The sequence below is a fragment of the Poeciliopsis prolifica genome, unplaced genomic scaffold (assembly GCF_027474105.1).
Source record: "Poeciliopsis prolifica strain line A6 unplaced genomic scaffold, Auburn_PproV2 SCAFFOLD036, whole genome shotgun sequence".
NCBI lineage: Eukaryota > Metazoa > Chordata > Actinopteri > Cyprinodontiformes > Poeciliidae > Poeciliopsis > Poeciliopsis prolifica.
Window position 1 is genome coordinate 5,100,157 of NW_026562411.1, and position 14,802 is coordinate 5,114,958.

General features: G+C 38.1%; 1 protein-coding gene across 4 annotated transcripts in view; it reads right to left on the reverse strand.

The window, feature by feature from the left end:
- Positions 1–132: 132 nt before the first annotated feature.
- adarb1b (adenosine deaminase RNA specific B1b) overlaps positions 133–14,802 on the reverse strand; it is a 119,193-nt gene continuing 104,523 nt past the window's right edge. For all 4 annotated transcript variants that reach the window (XM_055052980.1, XM_055052978.1, XM_055052979.1 and 1 more), the window contains 7 exons: positions 13,686–13,800; positions 11,935–12,103; positions 11,640–11,791; positions 9,910–10,078; positions 6,863–7,044; positions 5,180–5,358; positions 133–4,533 (listed from right to left, as the gene is read on the reverse strand). In XM_055052980.1, the coding sequence (XP_054908955.1) occupies positions 4,357–4,533; positions 5,180–5,358; positions 6,863–7,044; positions 9,910–10,078; positions 11,640–11,791; positions 11,935–12,103; positions 13,686–13,800 (1,143 nt within the window). In that variant the 3' untranslated portion in view covers positions 133–4,356. The remainder of the gene's footprint in view (positions 4,534–5,179; positions 5,359–6,862; positions 7,045–9,909; positions 10,079–11,639; positions 11,792–11,934; positions 12,104–13,685; positions 13,801–14,802) is intronic.

Genomic DNA, 14,802 nt, shown 5'->3' on the forward strand with positions numbered 1-14,802 from the left:
AGGTGTAGAAGTGATGAAACTAATTCCACCTTGACCATTAAGTTGAGAATTGTTAATTGTTTATATTATCATTTTATAGACACACAGAAAGAAGAGTCAAAGACATAATCAGAAATAAACTTGACCCAAAAATCAAAAGTAAACTAAGAACTTCTTTATTCTTTTTTTTCTTGATTTCATATAACTATCTATATCTGTTTTTTCTACATCGTCCTTAAAAGTTTGTCATCATGCTAGGTGCAGCTTCAGTGTTGGTAGAACATGCAAGGTCGTGGTTTGAGTTGGTGGAGGATTTCACACATTGGACAACTGGACCCAGAAAGAGCAAAAGCCTCCAAATGTGGGCTCACTGAACAGAACCAAAATAACATAACCCCACCAAGAAGGGGGAAGGGTTGCACTGACCGTCTTCAGGGATTCACGAGGGGGTTAAGCAGAAGCAGTTCAGTTCTTGCTCCAGTAGTAGAATCCATCCGAACCATAAATGGAGACTTTTTTTCTTCTTTTGTATTTTTCTTTTTAAATCATGACATCATCAGTTGACATCTTTAGTGCAGTCAAAAAAATAACTAAACTCTAAAAGCAGGCAATCTTAACGGGGCATATACGAAAAAGAAAAACCCTCAGACAGCTTTGTAAAAATCAAAACGTTAACAGAACGGACTGGGAGAAACACAGAGGAAGAGAAACATCTGTCACACTTTGCATATGGAGTAGGCCTACTGGCTAGGATTGGAGTTAGGGCTAAATTGTAGGGGATCACTCAATCAGACTGTTCTTCATTTTTAATATAAAGCTAACTTCAAAGCTGTGTTCAAATTGTTCACTTATTCTTCAGTAGTACACGATGGTCATTTTCATCTCCTGTGCATAATTTCTACTCTTGACTTGACTATACAGTTCACTGCATTGTTAAAGAAAACCACTATGCCCTACAGCCGGAGCTGACAAAGTCCATTAAGGCTAACATTAGCATTCTAACATCTTCAGCTAATTATTAGCTTTCTAGCCACAATGTAGGTAGTGTACTAAAAGGCAACTGCCTGGTACAGTAGATAGTCTACAGAGGTGCTACATGGTGTCATCAAATTAGACCATGATTAAATTAAGCCTGAGCTAACAGAGCAAGCTAATGCTAACATTAGGATTCTAGTGCCTTTGAAAGCAGATAACAATGACTCTAAATCTACCATTAATAGTGCACTCAGAAGTTCTCAGATGATTCAAAAAGGTAGTGTTGAGGTGGTACACTGACTTTTTAAAACCCCCCGAAAAACCTGAATAGACAAAGAAATTAATTTAGCAAGCTAACATCCACTGTACGGTGAACAAGAAAACTCTCATATGGCTTAGCAAAAGTATTGCAAAGAGGTAGTACACTCTCTTTACACAAATAGTTCATGTTGAACTCAGTGTTTCCAGTTTTTAACCACTGCAAAGAGTTTAGTAACAAAAGCATCTTCAAATTTTCATGACTTTCTAATATTTCCCGCACGCTAACACAGCATCAACTGTGGTCAACTGCAAATTCAATTCAATGTCATTCAGTGTAAATAGAGAATCTACATCAGCTCTACTGTATTTCTGCTTCAGTCAATTCAGCACGGTAATGCTAATGTTAGCATGCTATCACTACCATGCAGGGCAGCTACCATCCACCAGGGATTTCCTTAAAAATAAAGCAACATATAAAACATTACCAAACAGTAGAAATAATGTACATGAAACAAAATGTAATGCCTTGACTGACCAAGAATGATAATAAAGTAAGCACACTAATGCTGATGTTTGCATACTGACACTTATTGTCTGTGGTTGATTTTTGTGACTTTCCTGACTTCACAGAAAATAAAAATGGTAACATAAGACTTAGTGCAACTTTTAAGATGATGAATTATGTTATTAAAAGGTTTTCAACCAAAAACAAAAAACATTTATTTATAATGTGATCAATGCTGCTGGTGCTTGCTTATGCAATATACCTGCAAACAAACATATCGAAGCAGAATTTAGTGTTGCAACACAAAAAAGCTGGCTTCACCTGCACCATTCAGTTTTTTTGTACACATACAGTATACAAAATGAGTGAGCATTTTGAACACAGCTTTGATTTTCTAATGATGGTTTAGAAAATTAAATCAAAACAAGGAGGATTGGACAACCTTCGATGACATCACGAGTGCCAGCTGGTGGAGGAGAAATGTAACAGTGCTGCTTTTTTTTCCTTCCTGCTGTGTCTGTCTTGCTACAATGCGAATGAATCATGTCGACTCTGGAAGTGTTGGTGCCATGCTGCACATTGGCTGTAGTCAGTGATTCATAAACTTACGTATAGGAACAATAAGATCTTCACATTTCTACTGACAAAGGAGATCCAAAAGGTTTCCACAGAGGGAGAATTTGCCACATTTGTTGTTCCTTATATGCACAGAACAAGAATATTGCAACAGTTATGATTGCAGGTCACAAAATGCATGGTGGGCGCTGACAGCTACATTTGCACTAAAAAAGCCCGACTTCTCTGCCCAATATTGAATATACTTCTTTTTTTTTTGCAGAAAACACAAGTACAAAAAAAAAAAAAACTGCCAGTAAAGGGATGATGGCGGAATAATGGCAAGCCATTAAAAAACAGGTGTTATTAACACTGGGGGGAAAACACGTGAAAATCTACATCTTTGGTGAAAATTTAACTGAGTATGCTGAAAGACACCTGAGCACACACAAATTTTACACTCAAACTGTGTTTTTTTTTTTATCCTACAGGAATTGACTGAAGTTTCTTAGAAATGAGTCTTCTTTGACCAGTTTAAAACATGGGAGAGTATTGACTCACGGTGAATAGGAGTTAATACACAGAGAGGCGTTAATACAGGAGGCTTAACATCAAACTGGAAAACTGTACATTTGGTTGGACACTACTGGCATCAGGTTTCAGCATACAGCTTCTGAGTCTGTTCATGCACGGTCTGTGAAGGTGCTTCCAAGGACAACGTTGTGGAGATTGCATGTTTGCATCACAGCCACCACAGATGGGCTTAATGTGGCATATCTTGAATCTAGCTTCATATACTGTACCATATGTGTGCTACAGGACATCTACTATTATCTGATCTGACAGCTGTCAGGGGTCTCTGTGGTGTAAATACAAGGTCTGAGAAGTTTGTTGTACTGTCACTGTTCTCTCAGTAGTTTCATCCCCATTAATCATTTTTTGATAAGGGAACACAGAAAGTAAACAAACAAACAAACAAAAAACCTTCTTCTTTTGAAGCCCCCCAAAAATCATTCAATCAATCACATGAAATTTAGAAAATAGAGACAAAGATTCAAAGCTGCCTGTGGAGAAAGTTGCTGGCATTCATTCAAAAATCATTGACGCATAGAGTTCCCCGTCGCTTGTTTTCTGCTCGGCAAGCCTCTCAGTTCAGTTTCCATGCAAAGCCATGGACTCAAAAAGGAAACCAAGTAAACCAAGGACAAAAATAGAACGTGCAGCGCCTCCTAAAGCTTCGTCCCGGGACCCAGGTGAGGGGGAGGACTCCAACATGACCCAACCGGATATTCAAGTATGAAGTGACAGCAATGGGAAATACCTTTGAGGACAAATGAATGAGTAAATGAATGAGAAAAAAAAAATTATAAAGTGTGCTATGCTGCAGTCACACCTGTCCTGAATTTGTTTTATTATGAGTCAATCAAACAGGGCGACATTGTTTTAGAACATTTTCACCTTTAATAAAAGGGGCTAAGAACTCATCAGAGAAACACACATTATATCTTATACCTACAATATTTTAACTTTTCTTAATTAGATTTACATCTTGAGGATTTATGAATCATTAAATTAAAGATCACCGTTTTTAATTTGAGCAATTATCTTTAGGTCCATACACATTGGTATTAGTCAGTGACAACAACAACAAAAATATCTTTCTTCTGTGCTACATGACCCCCTACAAAGGCCACACTCATTTTGTGAAGAGACAAAAATTGTATCATCGCCACTTTTCCACACCTACAGCATAAGGAAAATTTCTGTCCTGAAAACAAAGTGACTGAAAAAAAGAGCAATGGTTCCAGTTTAAAAACAGAAAACAAGTAAAACCAAAATTATAGGCTTAAAAATTAAAGATGAGAAACAAGATGAGGCGGAGGTCCTCTGAGGAATGATGAGCGATGGAGAGTTTGTGGAGCCACACAGGTGACAAGTGCACATGTGTAGCTGACACATGGGGACGGAAATAAAATGTTACTGAGGGGCTCGATAAGTTTTCCGGCCTGGGTCAGGGAGGGAGGGCAGGAGGAGCTGGTGCATTGGGAAACCCCCCCTCTCCGTTTGGTCCCCGGACTCAATCAGGAGCTGAGGGTGAACTGGTCTTGCTCAATGGGCTTTTTGACCCAGGCCCCCAGGCCGGCCTTGTGGAAGGCCTTGATGAGGGCCTTTTTAGCAGAGTGGTATTCCATGGCCGCCTGCTTGGCCTCATGGTATGAGCTGGGCTTGGACACTTTGATCCGCAGGATGGATGACAGCTGGGGAGGAAGAGGAAATGGAAACAGAAAGTAGAATTTAGGATGAAGCTTCCTTGAGCATGTCAGGATAGATCTCTGTGTTTAGCAAAACATGTTTATTTCATTTTTTGCACAGAATCATTCTGATATAATGAGATTTTAGTCTGCCTATTCTGAGCTCCTTTCAGGATGAGTTGCCGTTAGCCATGCCCCCAACTCAATTCTTACGGTCACATCTGAAAATGGCTTCAAACGGTATACAACTCTACATCTTTGAAAAGCAGAAGTAGAGCCTCCTGCACAACCAAAAAAAATGCAGCAAGTGGTTTCTAAATGGTAAGCCAACAACTAAACACTTGTCTTTTCCAGCAGCCATTGTACAGCGCATACAAACAGCTGACCAAACATCCTAAAGCTCAGCTTGGATTCCTAGGTAATAATAGATTGAACAAATACTTAAGATACTTATCTGTGACATTTTTAAAAAAAAATTAACTTTGCTATGTTGCTTGGTCTTCATGACGCTGTTTGTTTGAAAATGTTCTCTAACAAACTTTGAACCCTCTGCAGAACAAACACAAATACTGAGACAAAATTAGGGGCATCAGAGCAAAAATGTCTTTTTGCAAAGAACTGTAATATAAGTTGTGTTTCCGGCTCTCTGTACCTTTGAGTGCAGGCGCACCCAGCGGCTATAGAGGGCGTGTTTGCAGAGTCTGGAAGGCCGGCCCATATCGTCCTTCCCCGTGGTGGCGTTGATCACCTCCAGTGCCTGATCGCCGACAGTCCAGTTCACGCTGAAGTTCGGCGCTTTGCCCGGCTGTCTGGCCTCAGCGTTGCTTATACCTACGTAAAATTGGTAGGCTTACAAAAAGTTTTGTACACCTCAACAGCTCAACACTATCACCTCCTACTATGTTTAATCGTGAAGGCGTCCTGATACAGAGGCAGCTTATCAAACAGCTCTGATTTCTTTTAGCATCATTTTTTTTAACCTTTTTTATGTGACGCTTTCTAACATGGTGGAGAGAAATGATGTCATCTACCTCGAAGGGAGGCTCTGAGGACAAGGCCTGAACTCTTCCAAAACATGACAGGGCTTTGGCCTCCACTGTGTCTCAAACATAAATGGGAGATATATGGATGCCATAAATCCCTGTGTCCTGTTCGCTTTGGTGTGTGCGTGTATGTGTGAAAGTGCATTAAGCTCCTTGGTTCCATTTGGCAGCACTTGTGGCAGAAAATGATTTACAGCGGATGAAATCCTCACTGCTCTAAGGCCACAGCCCTTCACCGCTAAAAAGTCTCTAAAGCGGAAAAGGTTAATAACCCCGGACTATTATCTCCTCTAGAGAGGAACCACAGTGGAAGAGCAGAGGATCACGGTGAATGGCAAGTAAAATCCAGGAAGCAGTAAGACTCCCCCTACCACACGACCAACCTTAATTTGATTGTTTTTAAGAAAACACAATGGCTCTTCAGGAAGTGAAGTTTGGACTGAAAATAGTTCTTTGGGATTTATTTTGGTGCCTGTTTTGAGGTATGAAGAGAGTTTTTTGTAGATCTACTACAACCAGTTTAACTTTTTTTATTGTTTGAACAAAAGGTTAAACTGGTTACAACAGTTAGGCAACACACATATAACACTTGACCAATCAGCCAGTCAATCAAGTGAACAAACACACAACCAGAACAACCATTTAATCAAACTCTCCATCCATCCATCCGTCCGTCCGTCCGTCCGTCCATCCATCCATCCATCCATCCATTAAGCAAAAAAAAGTTGTCCACAATCCAGCCAAATAATCTTAGCGAGTTCATTCTGCTTGATGTAATCAGAATGACTTCTTTAATATTCTAATGATATATTTTAGCTGTTTTACAAAGAAACAATGACAGGCAGAAGAACAAAAACAGAGTACTAAATTAAAAACAGAAAAAAGGAAAGTAAAAGAAAAACAAAAGGCTTTTGAAAAGGTCAAGCCACTGCTGAAAATTTATACAAAATGTTAAAGCTATTCAATTTCCACAGCAGAAAGATAAATGTCAGCTCAGATCAAACAAAGCAGGAAAGCTCCTCCTGTCCTCCTTTCCTCTACGACTGACCTCGGAGGTCAAGAAATGTGTTTACCACCCAGAATTAAAATCTTTCTGCTTGATATTTGGAGAGCTGGTGTTGGATTATCAAGGTTTAAAAACGTGACCTCACACGGTTGGGTTTTTGTCTTTTGAAATTGTGAACGTGACCACGCAATACGGCTGGGAATTTAAGGGAGGAAAAAAAAATCTCAGATTACCTGCGGGTCTTTCCTTATTTTATCATCTATTTCACTACAGTGAGGGCTCTTACCGCTGAGCAGAGGCCTGTTGAGGGTGAACTGCTGGGGCAGGTCCTCGATATCTGCAATGCGCTGGTACATGGCCCTGGAGAGGTGGTCGGCGTGGTAAAGGCTGCCGAGGATGATACTGGAGAAGTAGATGGGCTCGGTGAAGTAGCTCATTAAAGAGCCCTGGATGCCCACCACATTCCACCTGGAGAGGGAAAAACATGCAAGACAGAATCTGAAACCATGTTGGAAACACAGAAACCACACAGCAATTTGTTTTTAAAGGGTGTATTCTAAAAGCCGATGTTTTATGTGGTGAAACTCTTTTCCTTTCAAGAGTGATTGTGAACCTGCTTCATTGTTTAGAATGAATTGAAATGTATTTGTGGCTGAACTGTAAGGACTTGTTTCATTTTTTTTTAAGTGTCTCGAGATTATATCTGATGTGAATTGTTGCTTATAAATAAATTGAACTGAATTGAAATTGAGTTACCTTCTGGGTTGATTGAACTATGTGATTATTAAGATGAATACAACTAGAATCAAATTCACACAAATTTAGAATCTCAACATTCCAAGATTTATCCAAAACAAATCATTCCATAGCTTGGCAGTCCACGTATAAATATCAGCTGTAGTTGTTTATAAAATTACAGCTTTTTTTTTTTTAACACAAATGATATTTCCAATGTATCCGAGTCATTAAATTCCTTTATTTAATGACTTATAACTCTTGTAATAGTTGGACAATAATTTCTTGTGAATAATAAGCTGCAAAGCTGTTTGAGCTTCTCTGGGTTATTAGTCAGTAATTAAAAAATGGATATTAAACTTTAGAGTTCAAGTTTGAAATCAGACTTTTATGTTTTATATTTCCTTTTTATGATGTTTCGTAAGCTAATTATCTTCATTTTGCTAGAATGGTAAAAAGCATGTATATGTTGCTTAGCGATTGACTGATTCACTATTAGTGTAAACAAGCAATTGCATAAGTGTACCTAATAACATCTCCAGTTATAGAATTACGTACAAAAAATTACTAATTTGACATGTAACACCTGTGTTCAATTTCAAGTAAGAAACATTGGCATATAAAACATGCAATGGATGTTATGCTGCACAAAAGGCTCCATTGTTCCACAACACAATATTCTTGGTGCAAATGTGTCTGAGGAGGTGAGTGTAAAACTGGAGGGAAGGAGAAATGAAATCTCAGGCTTTTATAGCTTCAGGCAGTAAAACACAAATTCAGCACAGTCAAACAGCTTCATATTATTCTCAGCCACACACACACATTGTTTTATCGCAACAATACGGCAACACAAATGCACCTGAATACCTTCTGAAGGACACGCGGTGAACAAAAAGAAGCAGAAACAGGCAAGCACGCTCATTGGAGTTATGTTTTCAGAGGCATTCAATTTTGTTCCTGTCAAACCTCACTGTATTTCTGCTTTGTGTTTTTTCCTGCAGAAAATAACGCTTTATGACTCCATGCAGGGAGACTAAACACACACACACACACACAAAACAGAGAAAAAGTAACAAAGAGAAACTGCTCAGGTTTTAAACATAATAAAAACATAAATCAGAACACAGAGATTCAGTAAGTAAAATCTTAAGAACTTGTTTTAATGCGGGTAGCGCCGTGTTTTTGATATTGAGAGAGATTGAAAATGACACTTGAAAATTCAGATTTTATGTCAGCAATTTAAGCACTATATGTACAATTATCGTAAATAAATAAAAAAACTAAATTGTAGCCTAAACTTTGGAGTGTAGGACTGCAAAACTCTTCAATTGAAAATATTAACTCCTTTTCTACTCAAACTCGTCATAATTTTGTTTTACAGCAACTATTTCCAGCAGCTACTCAATATATAACGTTACTTAATAGACAATAATGAACTACACTTCTTTCAAATTGCTCACATAAAAAACAAAAAAAGGTTTGCAAAGTTCCCAAAAACTACATAAGAAAGGATCTTATGTAGTTTAATAATAGTTGCTAAGACTCAAAATAGCCTGGATACATTACACATTATATTTGCTGTTCTTGGGTTTGGCAATGAATTCTCAGTTCTATATAATTATTATTTTTTGGCTGATCCAGATGAACTTTGAAGTCAAATAGATTATTCATATCAATCAAATTAATATTTAATTAATCTGTTAACACTGAAATCAATCTATGATATGACGCTATTTCTGAGCATTTGATACTCTGTGGCCTTCTGTAAATTGCAAAGAAACACAGAAAACAGCAAAAACAATTTGTGTCAGTCCTGAAACACTAAGCTATAAACGGTATTTATGCAGCATCCCACATGAATTACACAAGCAGCATTCAGTTACTGTGCGCTCAGGCAGAGTTTCATCCAGGCGAGAGGAGGTGGAGCATTCTCATGATCAGTCATGGAGAAGTTTCACCATTCATCAAAGTGTTGCCTTGAACATGGACAGAGACTAAAGACGCTATGATCAGCCAAGAAAAAAATTCTTCCAGGGACAAAGGATTCATCAATTCACCAAGCTCCTCACGACATCCAGAAGAAAAAAAAAAACATGGACTTGAAATGATGAAGTGCATCTACAGAGGGGGGATATATCACTTTGCAGAAAATTATACTGGCAGCAAATAAAACATGAGAGTCCAGAGAAATGTGGCTGAAGGGAAATCAGGCATGAAGTTTCTGGGTTTATCTAATTACAAAATATTATGTTCCACACAATTGAATGCAAATAAATGAGCAAGTAAATGTTTTAATGCTGTTGTTGTCAAAAACGTAACTTTTAGGAGCTTTTTGAATATTCTCAAAAATAAGACTGTAAGCCGAAATGCATCATGCAGTATTTGGTGACATCTGATGGCAAAAGCTGGAAACTTTTGCTATTCTGTAAACCATTTATCTACCGACAAACAACAGTGGCAGTAAAAGGTGGAATTAGTCTTGCTCGTTCCAATGTAATACAGTAACATGACTGCTAAACATGCTGCAGAAACAAAGAGAATTCAACCTATTTAACACTTTAAAGTTCTGTATTTTGTACTGTACTTGAACCAAATTACCTTGCGATCTTGTCACTGCAGGACATGGTGAGCAACCTCTCTCCTTGAAGCACGCCGTCCCAGGTCTGGATGGTGTTACTGGAGCGTACGGGAATGGTGCCCTCCCCTGACTCTATTTTGGTCCTGAGCTGGCCTCTTGCTTTGCGGTTCGGATGCCGATCTCCCTGATCTGAGCAAGAAAATCATCACACATAAGGCAGAAATTCATATAAAAAAAATAACAAACTCAGACAGACAAATGCCGAGCTAGCATGATACAATATAGACAGTGGATGAAGTAAAATAATTTAGTGTTAGATATTAAATAGCTTAAATAGTTAATCAGAAAATATACATGCATGCAGTATATATGGAACGCATAATGGCACATAAGAGCCATTCACGTGTAAATTTCCGAATTATTTTTTTCTAGGTAACAAAAAAAAAACAAGAAAAGTCAAAAATCTGCTACAAAAAAATAGTTTGAGATCAACTGCAGAATTTTCTAGAAAAAATTAAATTTTCTGAACTTAAAAATGTCCTTGTTTTTTTCTAGAAAGTTTCTGAGATTAAGTTGTTTTGGCAGAAATGTACTCTTTCTTTCTTATATTTATTTTTTTGCCCCTGAATATGCAATTGTAGCTATGCCTATGGTTACATGAAAACAACCAAAAAAATATAAAATCATCAAATTTCATTTTCTTTGCAGTCATACATATATTTGCATGACTGCCAAGTATCACAGCATTCAGACACAATGACAAGCACCAGGCATCTGCTAGCTTCCATCTACAATCTAGTCCTCTATGTAGCGAACACAAACATTTTCATTCAGTTTATATTTCTTACTTGGTTCTTGCATTTTTTTGCATCAGTACCTGGATGTATATTTAATTTTATTTAAGGGAAGACAATGCTAAACTGCATTCTGTCGTACACAGAAACAAGACAATGTATTTAAAGAAAAAAAATAACATCTGCATTTTTTTCTTAATCTTGATTTTCTAATTATGTCCTGAAACAGTAACTGTGAAACATTTTTAGAGGTTTCTGTATCTGCCTCTTTAGCTTCTATACAAGGGGAACACATTTAACATGTTTACAAGTATAGCTGACAGATTGAACACTTTGGCGATGTCTTTATCATTTTTTGATTTAACATAGTCGAATTAGCCTACGACCTTACTGCCAGTGGTGTAATTATTTGGACATCATTGCAATTGTGTTGCATTTTGAGCAGCATTTTACAAAAAAATCCCTCGCACCAGTAAATTGGCTTGTTTACTGACAAAACCAGTGTCTCCAAAAGAAGAAAGCCGAAAAAATGTCGTCCGCATTATGTTGTCAAAGTTTTCTGATGTTCCACCAGCAGGCGCCCATCTATTCACTGACTAATTGAATGTGGCTGTTTTCTATTCAGTCTGCCATGTGCAATGGAAAGCAGCCTGACAAGAGTATGAGGGAGGTTAATCAGACAGACAGAGTGGTTGGGCTGGGGAGGACAAAGACTGATGGAGGACGACATAGAATGACTAAACGCTCTAATTACCAGCGCCTTGTTTAAATGCATCTGTGAAGCATATTTTGGATGCTGCACTAACATTCAAATAAAGCAAAGCATAACTCTACATTTAATTAAATAAAACCAATGAGTAGTTGGAGCTGAATTCTGAGTAAAGATGGGAAGAAATTAAAAACATGTCCTCAGAGCTGAGGAAGAGATGTGGAGATAGAGCCGGCTGGTTTCACACCTTCCACTCCGGCTTCATGCGGAGAGAAAATCCTGGCGTCTCCGCAGGGCGAGGTGCTGATGTAGAGGTGAAACTGAACGTTGTCCTGTAACCTGTAGCCTCCTTTGTCACATGGCATAAATATGGACTTGTGATGGTCTTCTTTTATGTTGCTACAATCACAAACCAATAGCAAAAAACGAATGTTTGTCACATTTTATCTAAGTCATAAAAATGCAATCGGGATACAGAACATTTGTAGAAATGTACAGCTGCACCTTACGAGACTGAACAAAGGACGTCTTCGTCCACTAACCTGAGGTAGAACTCCAGCTGGGTGTAGAGGTACCTGATGAGTGAGCGTCGGGCGATTATCTCTGCATGGCAGTCGTTTAGTGCCAGGCCGCGGTCACTCATGTACTCACCGTTGATGCACTTGGTTCCTGTGGAGACACAGATGACCTGTGCTTCCTTCACATCAGTCCCTGTTGGGAGGGGGCGATAACACAGACACACCCGGGTGAATCATATGTGTCCACACACTAAAAATGCTGCTCCTTAACTAAGAAGAGGCAGACTGCTGTGAAGGAGAGGTAAAAGGTAAAGGTAATTTTATTTATATTGCACATTTTCAGCAACAAGACAATACAAAGTTCTTTACAGGAATTAAAAGGAGATAGAAACAAAATAACAAACAAATGAAAAGAGCAAAATAAGAAAAAGCAGATAATGTTGATCCAAAGTAAATAAACCAGATACTTATATTCAGGGTTGGTAGATAAGTATAAGTAAGTATCCTCTGGTCTAATTCCTTTTCTGGGTTGGGAGTCTAAAATGTAGTTGCTAAGGTAGTAGGAGAGGCAGGCCACTTAAATAAGTGTCAATAATGGAGAATACTAGTAGTTTGCAGTCAGTTTGCTTTGTTCCAGTTATCTTCAGCAGCACATTCAGAAACACACACATACACACACAAATCTGTCTCCTGAAGGGCAGATGCTTTGCCAGCACCAATAAACTTCAGAATAGGCACATGTCAGTCACTGGTCTAGAAGTAAGCCTTAAAAAGTTCCAGTTTTTAAAACAAGATTTTTACTTCGCAGAAAAGTAATTTACCTGGTAATGACACAGCAGAACACTGTGAACTCTGCTCTATTATTCTCAGTTTATACGCATCACACTGAATGGGAGCACATTAATAGAGGCGCAAATACTTCAGACATTCCCAGTATTTGATGTTCTAGAAAACTGTTTTGTGAATCGTTAATTCTGCTCTTTACAAATATTATTTTTTGAACTGTTTTTATCACTGGAGAACCAATAAATATCAATATATTTGAAATTATGAGTCAATGAAACTGCGCTATTCAGCAGCATACTTGCGCTATTGCAAGTATGCTGCTGTTTGATGATAGGCAGCATTAGTTAAATGAAATATGCATAGAGGCCATAATATAAACTAACTCGCAAAGTTGCAAATTCTTTAAAGCAAAATTTGTGAAACATTTTTTGTATAAACTAAGAATATGAATTCTTTACTCAAAGACTTTAATATCAAACCTATCATCATCTCTTCAGATCAGCTGGATGTATCATCACACTTCACAAATCCCAAACAGGATGGTTACTAGATAAACTGGAAATAAAGGATGTGTGTGTTCAGAAGAGAAGAGATAAATGCTGCCTTTATAAAAGGCATAATACATATAATAGATATTTAGAATACAAAGGTAGAAGAATAAAACATCTTTCTTGATATCAATTTGATTCTTAACTTTTTATAAAGATCTGGTTGAAGACCAGCTCTAGCAGCAGCCCTGGTTTACTACTAGAAATTCCTGCAGGGAATAGTTATGATCAGATGTCTAGATTCATCCAAAGGTATGTAGTTATACGAGGCAGAACGATGTCTGCTAAAACTGCCAAACAGAATATTGAGAAGATGCATCTAGGATCCTAAAGCACTTATTTCTCTCTGTTTTAATTACCCTTCCAAATAATACTTTTAAATGACCGAAGCCTTTTTTGTATTAACAGAAGGCATCACCGGGTCTCCTCCTCCTATATTACCTGTTGTCATGACGACTCCTGCCAGGACTTTTCTTCGTGCATGAGGAGAGGTGAAGTTGTCTGTCAGCTCACTGAACTTATCCACCACCAGGCGAGAGACGGCGTCAGCCAGAACCTGCAGACACAGACAAGCGTGCGGGAGGACATGCACAAAACCGCACAAACACAAAACCCTCGCCTCAGATATGTCAGCTTACAGAGCATGGCTGATGCTATCCGCCTCTGGAGCGCTATCTACCTGTCACTGTGCTCGCATCTGGCATCAAACGAGTCAAAGCGTTAAAACAGCAACAAGTGAAACTGGGCTGGCTCCCTCTGAGGTAAACATAACAATCTTTTAAGCAATGCTGTTGAAGTTTGGAATGACAGTTTTAGTTTAGCATCTCCCTTCTGACAACAAATCAGAGCAAAAAAAAAAACAAACAAGCAAACGTGGACCTCAGTTGGGAGCAAAGTGCTCATCTGCTATCCAGAGCTTTAATCTCCAGCTGAACATTTGAGGAAACCTAAAATGAACTTCACACATCTTTAACTTTTGGACAGCCCGTTCCTCGTGCTGGGTCTTTAACCACTGCTAATGTGATGGAAAATGACGACAACTAAAAGGAGAGATGACGGCTGGTTGATCACAAATTAAAGAAATCAGTCTTATATTACTTCCCTGCTACTTCAGAGACAGAGCCAGATGACTTCGGTTTTCATCGCCAAGGACTTTTATTCTTCATGGCCGTAAAAAAATATTATTTTCTTTACCTCTTTTTTTACGCTTTCTCTCATACAATACATTTCAATGTATTTTTGTGTATACAATAAGACACAAACAACAATAAGAATATTATAATTAGAATTACAACATTCTAATTGTAATTAGAATTTTGATTGTAAATTCTAATTACAATCAAATAAGAAATTTAAGATAAATTCTGCCACCTAATTTTCTCCCATAAGTTTCATACAAGATAGAAAAGTAGAGCTGAAATTGAATATCATGCAAAACAAATTAATATGAGAAATTACTGGGAGTGTCATAACTGAAATGGGCTTCAGGAGAAGATGAGAGGGTGAACAAAGAGAGAAGAAAGGCCTGTTGACTATGTGTCAGGCTGATTAGCTTTGC